Source organism: Anolis sagrei, chromosome 4 (assembly GCF_037176765.1).
Source record: "Anolis sagrei isolate rAnoSag1 chromosome 4, rAnoSag1.mat, whole genome shotgun sequence".
In the NCBI taxonomy this organism is placed as follows: Eukaryota; Metazoa; Chordata; class Lepidosauria; order Squamata; family Dactyloidae; genus Anolis; species Anolis sagrei.
In genome coordinates, this window is record NC_090024.1 from 236,127,316 (window position 1) to 236,142,740 (window position 15,425).

At 40.1% G+C, this 15,425-nt stretch overlaps 1 protein-coding gene across 9 annotated transcripts in view; it reads right to left on the reverse strand.

Moving 5' to 3' along the window:
• Nucleotides 1-15,425, reverse strand: part of KCNQ2 (potassium voltage-gated channel subfamily Q member 2) — a 148,610-nt gene that overhangs the window by 12,788 nt on the left and 120,397 nt on the right. For 3 of the 9 annotated variants that reach the window (XM_067468231.1, XM_060771941.2, XM_067468235.1), the window contains 4 exons: nt 11,996-12,219; nt 10,584-10,695; nt 7,717-7,848; nt 4,406-4,495 (listed from right to left, as the gene is read on the reverse strand). In XM_067468231.1, coding sequence (XP_067324332.1) covers nt 4,406-4,495; nt 7,717-7,848; nt 10,584-10,695; nt 11,996-12,219 — 558 coding nt within the window. The remainder of the gene's footprint in view (nt 1-4,405; nt 4,496-7,716; nt 7,849-10,583; nt 10,696-11,995; nt 12,220-15,425) is intronic. The other 6 variants (XM_060771943.2, XM_060771942.2, XM_067468236.1 and 3 more) reach the window with 3 other exon arrangements.

A 15,425-nucleotide genomic window follows, 5' to 3' on the forward strand; every position in this document is an offset into this window, starting at 1 on the left:
GGAATGTCCAGGGTGGGAATAAACATGACTTTCTGGTCATAATTATCTCTATTTCCCAATAGTTTTAAAATTATTGAACATGTGAGGAAACCTCAGTTCACCACCACATAATATACTCAAAACTATCTGGCTACCTTAACTCTAAATAATTAATTAACCCTGGGACAGTTTTACCATTGCGTAATATGCCAGAAGTGCACAGGTGAGAGATCGACCATAACTACAATCATAACAAAAAGCAAAAAGAAAATACATTAAGTTTTGTCTGAAAAAAAGTTAGTCGTTTGGAGTGGAACAAAAACAATGCTGCTTATGCAGTTCTGCAGTGTGGGCAAGAGGTCCATGCACAAGGAGATGGATGAGAGTTATGAGTTCAAATGCAGACAAAGGAAAGGGAAGAAAAGGTCAACAAGATGAAAGGTTACAAAGCACTTTGCAAAAATCTCCATTACACATCGTAACAAAATGAAGGAAAGGGGCAAGACACAAGGCCAATTCTGACAATACAGCCACGTAAAATGCCTCAACACAGTAGAACGGAGGTTGGTCTTCTTTGCACCTAAATGGCAGTGAGTGTTCAGAACACGCAGACTGTGAACAATAATAAGGGGGTGATGTTCAGGGTTTTACTGGGTTAATGTTTTTTTAAAACGCCAATTTATTGTAGATGAAATTTAATCTAGGAACTGGGCACTACCAGCTGATTTTAAAAAGTGATTTTCTTTTTTGGAGGGCACAAATATTCCAACTGTTTATGTGAGATTGAGCATTAGCTCTTACACAAGAGATCCAGTAAGCTGCATTAACTTGGTGATGAATGTGATTGAAGCCACGCAGCTTCAATAGAAATTATTACCAATATACATGTATTCCCTATCAATATACAACTATCATCAGAGTGACAAGGTCTGATTTCCTGGTGTTTTTTCACTGAAAGTTGGGATGGAGCATGTGCTAAAAGTTTATAACAACATTTTACTTTTTTGAAATGATGCAGAAACTAAAAAAAAGTATATATCTATACGATTTTCTCACATGCTTCATTATGCTCCATGCTCAAAAACTCATGCAAGGAGGTTTGTCCATTGTTCACCCTCTGGCCAAAAGCAGAAGGCAAAGATCAACATTTCTCAAATAGGACAAAAAAAGGCAGAGGTTGACATTTCCTGAATTAGCTTTTGAGTAGCAGAGGTACACTAGGGCCAACTCCCTTCCTCCAGCTCATACAAATGGCTACTTACCCTCCCGTACTTGTTTGAAATACTTGTCAATTATGTCTAGCTCCACAAATGCTTGTGAGTACTCTGTTTAGCACCATAAAGCACCAGGTCTCAGCTTTCTCCCTGGGTTCCTTTCTGCAGGCTCTTGGCTTCTTAGTGTAGCCAGTGAATGAAATGAATGGATGACGTGGTTTGAGATGGGACAAACCATCATCCCTTGCAGATGTCAGAAAAGGAACCCTCACCATGATCCATTTGGAGAACAAAGAACCACCCTCCAGCATGGCACGTGCCAGTACAGATGAAAACTCACCACTGTGGAGATGCCTTAATAACCAAAACAAACCTTGATATGATGAGATCTATTGGGACAGGGGCACTGCTGTTAGTCCCATCAGTAAGGACAATATATGGCGAAGGCCTTCAGTGCTGTGGCACCGTAGCTGTGAAATACCCTTCCTTCGTGGATCAAATAGACCAAAGTGAACCCAAGTAACAACATGGCTTTTAATTAGAGCATTTTGGACAGAAGTGATTTTAGTAAAAAAAAAAAAATTGCATTGCAGTGGTTGAAAATTGTTCACATCTAGGTTTCCTAAAGGCATCACATCCTGGAAGGTAGCAAGGACAGCCCTGGTTATTAAATGGATGGGGGATTGCCAACCTAGACCAGGTGCTCTGGACTATATTTCAGAGGAAGGAACTGGCAAGACCATCTCGAAGCATTCTTCTCAACACTCCTCTGCAACTTCAGATGATAGGAATTAGGTCCATAATGGGTTGTCCACAAGCACCAATGTACCCATGGGCACTTCTCTTGGTGCCAGTCAACCTCCTAGCTCATGAGGGCCTTTAATTAAGGAAATCACTGGGACACTGGCATGAAGCAAAATGGATATCACATGGGTGTCATAGACATCCTTACAAAATAAAGATGGAGGGTTTCTGATGTCCATTACCCCATGTGGAAGCACACCGAGCTGCAAGAAAAATGAAAAGGGTAAGCTAAAGAATGTAAGGAATGTTTTTGGAGAGATTGTGGTAATGGGGATAAGTAAAGAGAGTATGCTCTCCACAGTCTGAATGTTTGCCAGTAAGTGTAGAGGTTGGACATGGGCACATGTTTTGCCTCTGTGTCTGCCTCAATGGACAACATGACTGTGCTGCTAAAAAGGGGAGGGGGCATAAAATTTGTTCTTCATGCAGGCAAGTAATGCAATTTGTCATTTGAAGCTCAGATCTCACCCTGGTCTCCTTCTCAAGTGTTTGCTTTGATTTAGTGATTTCTCTCCAAAGGTCTTCAATTTGCCTTCTGTGAAATGGGTGAGTTAGCGGAAACTGTGGGCACAGAAAAGCAGATTGGTGTTTTGGACTCTGACCCAAACCCTCCCTTACACTCCGGTTATCATTCTTTCTTTTGCCTTTTTAGGTAATGAGTGCTTGTGATTGGCCATGGCAACATTTTTGTGAACAGACTTCCCCTCCCCGCAACTATTTTGTGTGTGCACCCCAACAGTTTCTAAAGTTCCAAATGTACAGGAAAATGCTTTTTTCTGCACAAAACAATCACATATGGAAAAAAGCAAATCAATCCCAAATTGTGAAGAGTCTTCCAAACAGCATAGCTTTTGGAAACTCTCACAGTGAGAAGAAATTTGCTAAATTACTTGTAGCTTTATAAAGAAATTTCATAAAGAATTGCATTTCTAAAATGTATCCACAAACCCTACAGCGCTGATGGACTTTTGTTGTAAGGCATGGATGGAACTGATGGGCAATTTCTCCTCCAAGGTGCTATGAAAAACTTTTTTAGAAGAACCTTTGATAAATATTCAGATCTTTAAATGGAAAACAACAACAACAAAATCCACCACAATTCTATCCTAGAGTATAACAAAAATAGAACTGTCCTAAAGAAATGGTGCGAGACCTCTAACAAAGATGCCCCAAAAGTCCATGTGAAGTGTGGTTTCTTTTCAAGGAGAGAAACCTATAAGATAATATGCTCAATAGATATGTACATTGAATTCCCATACTGCTTGGAGTTGCTAGATCACTGATTCTCAACCTTCCTAATGCTGCGACCCCTTAATACACTTCCTCATGTTGTCGTGAGCCCCAACTAATAAAGTTATTTTTGTTGCTACTTCGTATCAGTAATTTTCTCACTGTTATGAATCATAATCTAAATATCTGATATGCAGGATGTATTTTCATTCACTGGATGAAATTTGGCACAAATACCTTGAAGAGGCAGGACCCTGATACACCCAAATTTGAATACTGGTGGGGTTGGGGGGTATTGATTTTGTCATTTGGGAGTTGTAGTTCACCTACAATCAAAGATCATTCTGAACTCCACCAATGATGGAATTGAATAAGACTTGGCACACAGAACCCCATGACCAGCAGAAAATACTGGAGGGGTTTTGGAGGGATTGACAGTGATTTAGGGGAGAGTATGCCTGATCTCCCCTTCCCACTTGGAATCTCAGAAACAACCCTCCCTTTAGCTGAGAAGCCAGCCAATCACAGTGGAAGATGGCTTTTGGTGGGTAGAGATTCACTGTCTGTTTCCAAAAAAGGAAGGGAAGGATAGGTGGAGAGATCTTCAGCTTTCTCTGCCAAAGGGGTTCCTAAGACCATCAGAAATATGTGTTTTCTGATGGTCTTGGTGACCCCTCTGAAGCCCCCCTTGCGACTCCCTCAGGGGTCCTGACCCCCAGGTTGAGAAAAGCTATCCTAGATGGTAGCCTCTTTTCTGTATTGTAATCCTTTGGCCTTTTGTCAGTTAAAACCACATTTGGGCAAATATTTATTCTCTCCAGTTGAAGGAAATGTTATAGTAAGGACTCTACCACGGGCCTTGCAATTTCAGCAACACAATGCCATGACGTTTACCATTCCAAGCATAAAGGCTGAGAGATCCCGAATGGTTTTATCAAAGGAAAATGAATGGTTGGATAAGTGTTCCATGGCCATTTCCAAGTTTGCACTGCTGTGAAGATCCACCTTTGGTGTCTCTAAAAGTAAAGATTTAAGCACATCCAGGAGAGCAAGCCATTCGGTGCAAAATGCGTCAGCAGCGAGTGACAGATGCTGTCATTTAAGGTGGCATGAAAGGGGTTTGACAGAAAGCAAATGAAAAAATTTCAGAAGAAAGAGGCATTTTGGCAAATCCTAACCTAGGCGAGTATTGGGGTGAGGATCCTTTAGTTGAATACTTCTTATGCCGGGGAGTTGAAGGGGGCGGGGGACCCACAATCATATCTATCCTGGCGAAAATAAATGAGAAGAAAAAAGACACCAGCAAAACGCATAATGAAGCAACATGTTGGGAGGAAAAAGTCGGTTGGAAAGCTGCAGAGATAGAAATGACTACTGAAAACCATATTAAAATACGGAGAGAGAGAAAGGAGAAAGTTGAAAATGATATTCCGTCCAGAACGGAAGTCAGTTATCATATTAACTTGATCATTTGGGAGCATATTGAGTTTGGATTCTGAAAGGCTGCAGAATTTTGAGCAGCAATGGAACAGCCCTTCTTCGACTCAAAAGGGCAGCTTTTCCGCAATGAATAGGCAACACATGCTGAAACAAGCTGGAACATTTATGAGAATATTCCATTTGAAATGTAGACTTCTTACGTCACAATATATGGAACACATTCTCAGCTGGTTTGGGAACACAAAAGCTTTGGAGGAGGCAAACGCATCCATGGATGGGATGGGACAAGAGACAGAAACAAGGGAGGTCAAAAGACAATGTCATGGCACACTTCACAAAAGCAGCAACAGGTATCATGAAGGGTGAAGGAGGAAGTGCGTATGAACACCTCCCTAAAATCTAGATCATTTCTTCTGGTAGCTGAAATTAAAAGAATACTGTTAATCAGGCTCAGTCAAGTTCAAACCACAATTCACATGAAACTCTGTGTTCCTCTCTATCACATTCATAAAGAAAGATGGGGAAAACGATCCATTTGGTCAAGTTTGCATTCTAAGGAGATGAGGAGCAGGTGCGAAAGGGTGTTAAACCTTTTCTCTTTCCAGCATGTTTGGTTCTCAAAAATATTATTTAAATAGAAAACTTATCACCTTTCCCATACTGGTTTTCTTCATGGCAAAAAAAGAATATTGCGAGAGCTATTTGTTCTAGCTTAAAATGGTTAATGTTCAAATGCTTCTTTGTGACCAAGTTGATTTTGGTTTAAAACTCAGCAAACATTGAAGCTCATTTACACAAGATCAAATTTGATAATAATTTCTTATGGAGGCAACTTACCATATATACTTGGGTATAAGCCAACTTTTTCAGCCCCGTTTTAGGCTAAAAATAGCCCCCTTCATCTTATACTCAAGTCAAAGTTATTTATTATTTTACTCTGTTATTATTATTTTTATTACATGTATTAGTTTACTCTATTTATTGCTATTAATATTAAATTTCAATTATTTTCCTCTATTATTATTATTATTACATTTATTATTTGACTCTATTTATTATTGTTATTACATTTACATTATTTTATTCTATTACATTTATTATTATTAGAAGGACGCATAAGCACATTTACATTGAAGAAGGTTAGGATAATGGTTTAATCAGAGTTAGACAGTCTTATCTTAAATGACAATTTTACGTAATTATCCAAAAACATTTAACTTACTGATGCATCAATTAATGTAATTTTACTGGTACCTATTTTTATTTTGAAATTTACCAGTAGCTCCTGCATTTCCCACCTTCAGCTTATACTCAAGTCAATACATTTTCCCAGTTTTGTGTGGTAATTTTAGGTGCCTTGGCTTATATTCAGGTTGGCTTAAACTTGAGTATATGATACTATATTATGTTAATTTTCCTGTCAAACTTAGTCTTTAGCTGAACAATGGTAAGCAAATTGTTCTTTGTATTCATGTAGAACATGAGGCACTCTTACTATTTTTTTAGCTCAGTTTAGCAGTCAAGAAGGCAGGTATTCAAGACCATTGCGTACAATGGGAAGTCACCAAGACAAATTTGTTAGGAGTTCTGAATGCTCTTCTTAGTTTACAGAATGAACATGCTGGGAAGGGGATGTAAAAAAAATCAGTTTTACTCAGTGAAATGTTAGTTTTATTTACTATACTAGAGTATTCCCAGTGGTTTCCAATACATTTTACAAAAGCAATGCCTGGGAACTACATGAACTAAAAAACAGGTGCTTGTTAAATTTTCCTGGGAGAGTTTTTGTTTTCCGCAGGAGAAGGATAAAGACCCAATTGCTTTCGAATATCTGTATTGCAAAAAAAGAACAGGCTGTAGATTTCATTCTCTTTGCTAGAAAAAAATATTGTTCATTTGAAAACATTCCTATGGCGACTAAGTTATTAACCATTTTAAATCCTTGTCTTTAAAGTCAATATGATGGATTTTACCAATTTATTCAACATTTCTAAACAGGGGGAAAACATAGTTGTATTTTAAAGAGCTGCAGTAAATCTTGCTAAACAAAAAGGTTGACAGTTCTAAGCCAGGTCAGGGTGAGCTCCTGACCTTCAGCCCATCTAGTGGATAGAAAACAGCAATGTGAGTAGATGAATAGGAACCACATTAAGTGGAGAGGAATTTTAGGCATGTATTTTCAATCAAAAAAGGAGGAAAGTTTAAGAACAAAGAAAGCTCTCTTTCAGAGATGGAGCAACAGCACCCCCCTGTGGCCAGAACCGAGCACAGCCTCCAAAGATGCGGAAAGATGGGTAAAAGCTTATATAAATACCTCTATCTGTTGTCTATGTTTTCACTGTGCAACTGGCATTGAATAATTGCCATATATGTGTTCTGTGATCCACCCTGAGTCCCCTTCAGGGTGAGAAGGGCGGAATATAAATACTGTGAATAAATAATTAAATCATCATAGGATTTTCTGATTTTTCGCCCATATTATTTAAGAAACACTTCCTATGAAAATGGGACTTTTAAGGGATAATAATAATAATAATAATAATAATAATAATAATAATTGTGTTTCTTACCCAGCTCTCATAGTAGCTTGAGGCGGGATGCTTTTAAATAATACTTCTTGAGATCATCTGGATATAAACCTAAATGTACAGCTTTTATTTCTTTCCTGAACAACTATCATATTGTTAACAATAAAGCATATATTGCTATGGATTGTGGACTATGTTTCCCAGAATCCACCAGCCAGCACAGCCAATTGCCATGTTAGCTGGGTGATCCTGAGAGTTGAACTCCAATCAGGTGACTATTCTAGGGTTGGGTCAGGATATGCAGGACACTCGTTGCTTGTTACAGGGAAGAACAAAGAGCTTCACAATCTATAATAAAAATATAGTGCTTTTGAACTATACACAAACAACTCTTAGCAAAACCTTGAGAGGAATAATAGAACGTTAGGTAGTAACTATCAATTTAGATCTCCTGTGAGTCCTGATAGCACTTTCTCATGTGGCAGAAAGACACAGAAGGTTGAAGGAGGGGAAATTCTTGCCTGGATTGAAGGTTTTTGATCCTGGAAAGCATATCCAAATGTCCTGCCGAGTACTGTTCTATGACATCCATTACGTCATAGGGCCGCAGGCTCTCCTTGAACTTCCGTTTTGAAACCAGAAATCTCATCACACTTAAAGAGAAAAAACAAGAGTGACAAACAAGAACCTGAAATTGTGTAGGTATTATCATTTATTTCATAGTGTCCTATCTTTGTATTTGTTCCCAAACCCTTCATACAGACATTTCTGTGCCATGCCGTACGATAAACCGAGTAAACAACTGAGTAAACAACATTTCTGTGCCATGAAAATAAACAGACCACTGCTTCAAAAGAAGGTGCAATTGGAAAGCCAAATTGTATCTCCTTTTCACTGTGTAGACCAGACATGGGCAAACTTTGGCCCTCCAGATGTTTTGATTTTCCAGCTCCCACAATTCCTAACAACTGGTAAACTGGCTGGGATTTCTGGGAGTTGAAGTCCAAACACCTGGAGGGTCAATGTTTGCCCATGCCATATATACACAACACACAGGAAATTATTACGGTACACAACCGGACGTCCCCCCGTCCCCCCCGCTACCTCCCATTGCCTCTCATGGACACCATCCTCAGCCACTCATCCCACAGACACAGTATGGTGTACACAAACAAAACCCAAGCCAAGTAAAGGGGAGATCATTCTTATCCAATAGGGAAACAACAAGTAAAATTCCTACTGCTATGAAAGTAGACAAAGATCAACAGAGCACACGAGTAAGGGGTCAGCATTAAATAGCCTCTTGCTGCTCTGCCCCCATTATGTAAGGCATCATGGTGCTATATGAAACCCTCTGGCCTCCAACCATGGAGGATATCAAAAGTGTATACACCCCCGCATTGCCAATTTTTGTGTGAGCTCAGGTACATATTTCTGAAAAAGACCGAATGAGTCAAGGATGGGTTGATCTTCTCCCTTGCTCACGTAGGCAGCGATATGCATATTTGATTTAAATGTACTCCCTAATTTTGGAAAGTGTCACAGTGAAAGGGACAAAATCAAAGGGGAGAAACACTCCTGAAAGGTCCTGCAATCACAGGGCTAAACAGTAGGGCAGGATTCTGTTGGGGTGAAATGCTAGTGTAAAAATATGGAATCATGTGTTGTTTGTGTTACTTAAGAATTCCCCTTCCTGCAGCCAATCATACCAGAGCTGTAGACAGCCCTCTCTCATGCTTTTGACTCAGTGAGTCAGGAGATAAACGTCTCCTGCACAATGGGTGAGCTCAAGTTGTTAGCATCCACTTCATACCCCACTGCATGGCTGCTATGGAGTCTTGCATAAACAAATTGGTTTATATTTTGTGATCCTACACACAACACAGACATCTGAACAACAATGCCACTCTCAGAATTCCTTTGAAGTTAACAGAAGAAGCAAGTAGTTTTGATCATGTATGCCTGTTCCGTAGGCAATTCATACTTGCCAAGGTAGACTTAGGGCTTGTCTACACTGAGCCTGTATCCTGGTGTCAACCAGAGGTTGCTCCTGGACAACTAGACAACATCTAGGAACTTCTAGTCCAGAGCATGGGATTGAAAGGGTTAACCCAGGTTTACCCTGCATAAGGAAAAGTTGGAGAATGCTCCAGAGTTTTGTCAACACTACTCTGTGGGTAGTGTGGACAGATGGACTGATGCCACCATCCTTTTTCCTTTTCACTCCATTTTGAAGGGAAAGGGAGATGGATGAGGACTGTGCTATTTTTGTCCCTGTGTCAGAGTTCTGTAGGGCATCTGGCTATTGCTGGACTTTTTTTTTTTCATCAACAGAGGTGCCTAATCACCGCAAAAAAAGGAAGATGGCTCTTACCCTCCATCAACACAAGGTGCCCAGTAATGGCCAAGAGCTATCTGGAACTTTGTTGTAAGCTGCTATGATGACAGAAATTTGATGGCTCCAATTTATAGAATCGTAGAATCAAAGAGTTGGAAGAGACTTCATGGGCCATCCAGTCCAACCCCCTGCCAAGAAGCAGGAATATTGCATTCAAATCACCCCTGACAGATGGCCATCCAGCCTCTGTTTAAAAGCTTCCAAAGAAGGAGCTTCCACCACATTCCAAGGCAGAGAGTTCCACTGCTGAACAGCTCTCACAGTCAGGAAGTCTAAACCATCCAGTTAGGCTGAACCTGGTTCAATCCAATATGATGGTTATCCGTGCCTGGCTTGTTGCTCCTGTCACTATGAAACATTATCAACAGGACTTTGTGACAGTCTTCACAGTGCTGTGCCCAGGTTCTGGAGCTCTTACTCTAGAAAGGTTGGAATGACCTTCTACTAGCTGTCCTTTCACTGGCAGGTAAATACATTTTATTATTCAATCTTTAGAGAAAGACTTTTAAGAGTATGCTCCACTACTGTAATGATACTTTTTTTAATTGTTCTGTAACAACTTCATTGTTTGCTTAAATTGTTTTTCTGATTGTTAATAACATTATTCTATTTTTTTATTCTATTATTATTTTTAGTTTTGTTGAACTTGTCTTAATTCATATACTGAACCGAGGAAACATGGTGTCTAAGATGATAACAAGGAGGAAAATGAGTGGCAGCCTGTGCCTTCCTGCTCTTTGTTTCATAGAGCTGGTACTTGTGACTGTCAAGGCTGTTAATTCAAAACACTGTTTCCTTTCCAAGCCAAATATGACTCTCTTCTATTTTAAGGGCAAGAGAGAATCACACTGAATACTATCAGCAAGAGTGAAGTCCCCAACATGGTTCAGCATTGCTTGGATTTATTACAGTCACAGTTCTGACCTGCCTCATCCAATAAATGTCCACACAAATACATGTCAATGCATGTCAGCAAATATATCTCCTTACCACACTGCCCTGATGCTGAGTTTAAGGCCTGGGGTCAGATCTTCTGTCACAAATTCACAGTTGCAGCTCTTGTTGTCAGGATCTCCCATATCTTCTCCAGGAAGGCCTGCGTCTATGGAAGGAAATAAAAGCCAGGAAAGCAGAGAAGACAAAAGCATCATCTATTTACCTATTAGCCTTATTGCTGCAGTAAAAGCAGGAGTATATGATGTGCAGGACAATCTGCAGGCAATGTGGTAAAGCTAAGAAAATCATAGAACCATAGAATCATATACTGAAAGGGATTCTATGGGATGTCTCTTCCAACTAGGTGCCAATGCAGAATTCCACAACTAAAATATATCTGAGATGACCATCCAACAAAGAAGAACTTTAGAAACAAAGAGGGATATGAATATTTTAATTAAAAAATAAATGAATACACCACCTGCTGAAATGTTCTATTTCACTAAAACTAAATTCTTACATGGAGCTCCATAGCCCAGAGTTTGGATTGTGGTTAGGGACACAAACCCAGGATGGAATTGGTTAAAATAACCCACTTTCACCTAAGTTTCTTCCCTCTTGAAGGGCCTCCAGTAGACAAAAGAGCAGTAAGTATTGTTTTAAGCGATCTTAGAGGGAGGAGAAATTACAGCCCTCTGGGACCTTCTCTGCACAAAATTTATTGTGGGGTAGACTATGGTCAAATACATAGTTGTGGTTGTTTGAGGCAGTTTTTGCAAAATATAAGATCTGTTTCCTGGATATACTCCCTGTACAAAGATAATCCTGTTTTTTGCACACAAAAAGGAGTTTCTTGTGCAGCAAATCAGTGTTTTGCGAAAAGAAAAAAATACCCATTTGTGTATCATAAACCCTGATGCAAATACTATTCAAAAATGTGTGCTTCTCCTGGACTTTCACCCAAAGAGAAGACAATGATTACAAGGACTTATTTTTGCTTACAAAAATGAAATGGACAGTTATATCCCTGTGTCTCAAAATCAGTGCTTCCAATTTAAGCAGTTTCGTAGAATCATAGAGATGGAAGAGACTACAGGGGCCACCCAGTTTGACCCCCTGCTGTGCAGGAAAAGCACAAGCAAAGCACCCCAGACAGATGCCCTTCCTGCCTCTGTTTAAAAACCTCCAAGGAAGGAGCCTCTACCACACTCTGAGGCAATGAGTTTGACTCCAACAGTGCAGTTGAACAGCTCTTGCTTTCAGGAAGTTCTTCCCAATGTTCAGCTAGAATTTCCTTTCCTGTAATTTGAATTGATTGCTTGGATCCCTAGTCTCCAAGGCAGCAGTAAGCAAATCTGCTCACTCTTCCTTATGACATCCTATCAAATATTTAAACATGGCTCTCATGACTGATAAATCACACACAGTTCTTGCACCAAGCCCACCCCAATCCCTGCCTGCCTCACCTTCTGAATTTTGCCGGGATGAAGCTCCCTTGATGCGGAAGGCTTGCCGGGCTCGGCTTCGGTCTCCAAAGCTCCAGCTCTTGGGGACTTTACTTGGGCTGTCGTCAATGCTCTGGTCCGCACTGGGGGATCGCCGGATCCCTGGGGCCTGAGGAGAACCTTTCCCTTTGGTGGCTGCACCTCGGGGGCTGGAGAAGACACGATCTTTCAAGCTGACCTTTTGACTGCGCACAAAGACAAGTCGAAACAAAACCAAAAAAAAAGAGGAGACAAGCGGGGAGGGGAGGTCACTCCAAAAACACCATGGCGGCTCCCCTTCAGCCATTCAAAATCAATTGTCTTTCAAAGCAGCAGCGGTAGAAGCAGCGGCAGTGAGATGTGGCTTTTAACACTAAACCGGTTCAAAAAGGCATCTCAGGAAAGGTTTCCATGATAATGAATGAAGATGAGGTGGGGTCGTTAATTGAAGAAGAAAAGAAGAATGGACATGTAAACAGAAAGTAATTTTGGAATGTCAGGTATGTTGAGTGCAAATGGGAAGACCCAGTTTTTTTTTTGGAGGGGAGCATTTTGGTATGGAGCGCTGAATGCGATAGATCTACAAAGGGGAAAAGATGTATTTCCATAAATGGAGACCGTGAAGAAGTAATGTCTAAGATAAACTTCTTATGAACTACTTCTGTCAAGATCCTAATCTTGGCTAATGTGCAATAGCTCCTTTTTTACTTTTAGGCCAACTTTATAAAATGACAGAGAGATTCAACTTCCAGTAGAACCAGAATCATAACACAAAGTCATCTACCACAGCCAAGATGGAGGAAACCAGCTTGAAAACAGTCCATTGATACATTATGCATCTTCACTTCATCCCATAAATTCCTTTAATCTTCCTACTTTTCATTACACTGAACACTGCAATCATGACAAATGTGGGGACATTTTTCTGTTTTTCATGACTTGAGGGAGGACTAGGATTGTGTATAAATTAATCAGCTAATGCAGATAAATTGTTGCAAATAGATATTGCCAAAAATACAGAAGGAACCCTATGTCAATACATGTTTTGTGAAGGGCAGAACTCAGAAAAGTCACATTTTGCAGTATAGGTTCATTGGCCATGCCAGCAAGGGTTTAATAAATATAATCTATACCAGGAAAGTTGAGATAAATCACCATTCTTATCTCAGCTGCTTCGACCTTGCAAGGAACTTCTTGAAGGCACAAAGTTGAACAACACCAGACTTGTCAATTCGGCTTTCAATGAAAGCAGCACTTGTCGCTTTATTTTCAAAATATTTACACCACATTCTCCTATCATGTCCTTTCACACCTTAGCACAATGCACAGAGCACATTGTGACCTTCTTTTCTGGTTTGCGCAGGAAACTTCAAAAGTGGCACTCTACCAATTCTACACATCTCTATTGTTTTAACACATGCATTTCTGAAACCGTACAGTTCAAACTAAAAGCGATTTTCACACTAGAAAACATTATATTCTGGCAACCTATATAACAAACTAGTAAGGAAATAAAGAATAAAAAATAAATTTGCCAAGCAGTGGTGCCGAAGGGCACTTTGTAGCTAAAAGGATGTGGTAGCAAATGGCTAAAACTACCTCTCTAAGACACTGAAAGGCTCTCTGCTAGTTGTAGCAGACAGTTGAATCCAACATAATGTAGAATTCTATGTTCAAAGTTCTTACACCACGTAGACTTGTACTTACAACTGGATCCCCCCCCCCCCCCCCAGATATTTAACTCAGTTTATACTGTTTCATCTAATGGTTATATCCCTTTGCCAGGCAGAGAATCATGGCTTTCCCTACGTAACCCTAACCACAACCTGCTAATATCTAATGACTTGCATTCAAAGTTCTCAAGCAGATAACTTGTACAACTCACCACCTATGGATTAAATGTGGCAGTTTGTGCATGGAGTAACTCTCTGGACATGCCTATGCCCACACAAAGTTTATTTACTATCTCCAAGGTATATAGTAGATATTGGCATAGAGAAAGATAACACCACAATTGAGAAAGAAGTTCCCAAACTGTGAAGAACCAGTGAAACATGAGAACAACATTGAGATAGCCAGGGATCAAGGCTCCCAAGCTTTTGGATGGATTTATCATTACAGGGTAAAGCAGATGCATGTGTAAAGAGAAGCATCCCATAAGAGTACTGGAATCTCTTCCTGTGACTGGGATGAAGGAAGGTTACATTCCTTTGCAAGGAACAAATGGAATACCAAGATGACTAAAGAATGATTGAAATGCCATGGGTATTCCTATCTTTGAAGCACAGTTATGCTACGAGGGTTGAATGAAAAGTAATGCCTCCACCTTCGTTACTTGGGTTTGGATGGGCATATTTTAATAAATCAAACACAGAAATAATCCTTAGAATGTGCTCTTTAACTACCACTATTCACTTTTCCACATAAGCACCAGACAATGGGATATATTTCTGCCAACAATGAACAAGATTTCTGAAGCCGTCACGGAAGAAGTTGACACTCTGTTTCCGCAACCCATAGTGCACAGATCTTCCGATAGCCAAGCAAAGCAATAATGGGACCCACATGTTCCTGTGAAATGCCGATTATGCTTGAAATTTCTCTCTGAGTGATATGATGATTGTCCTGAATCAATCTGTCAACCTTTTGCTTGTGAAACTCGGTGGTTGCTGTCACAGGACGTCCAACTCTTTCTTTGTCATGCAAGTCAGATGTTCCCACCTCAACATCTTTAAACTTACTTGCCCAATGATGTACAGTACTCACATCAACACAATCACCCTAAACAGCTTGCATTCTCTGATGAATCTCCTTTGGGGTGACACCTTCTGCTGTCAAGAATTCAATGATTGCATGTTGCTTTAGTCACATTGACCAACTGTCTGCACAGGATGTCATACTTTGCACTTTAACAACACAACCATACAATGCTAAGGCTTCCTGCCAAAATGGAACTGTAGAGGAGAGTCTACTGAACAAGCCAGTACTTGCCGCATACCAATACTGCCATCTGTTGAGGATTTACAAAGGTGGAGGCATTACTTTTCATTCAACCCTCGTATATGATCCACACAGAAGATCCTGCAATATCTATCATGCTGTTGTCATATATCAGTTCATGTCTGTGCAGATGCTTTGATCTAAAACCAAAGGAGTTGGGGGAGATATGTCATGAGACCTGTCTACTTGGAAAAGGATGGAAGTCACATCTACTGGGATCTTCTCAAAGAAATTTCAGCCAGCAAACCCCTAAACTATCACCAGCTCAGATCTAGCATCAGCTTAATGCTACAGTCCTGTTCTCACTGACCCAATGAGGATGGCTATCCTAGACAGAAGGACTTTGGAAACATATTTACTGATACCCCTCCCTGTTTTTGTTTTTGATTTTTTTTTTTTTGTTTTTTAAGAA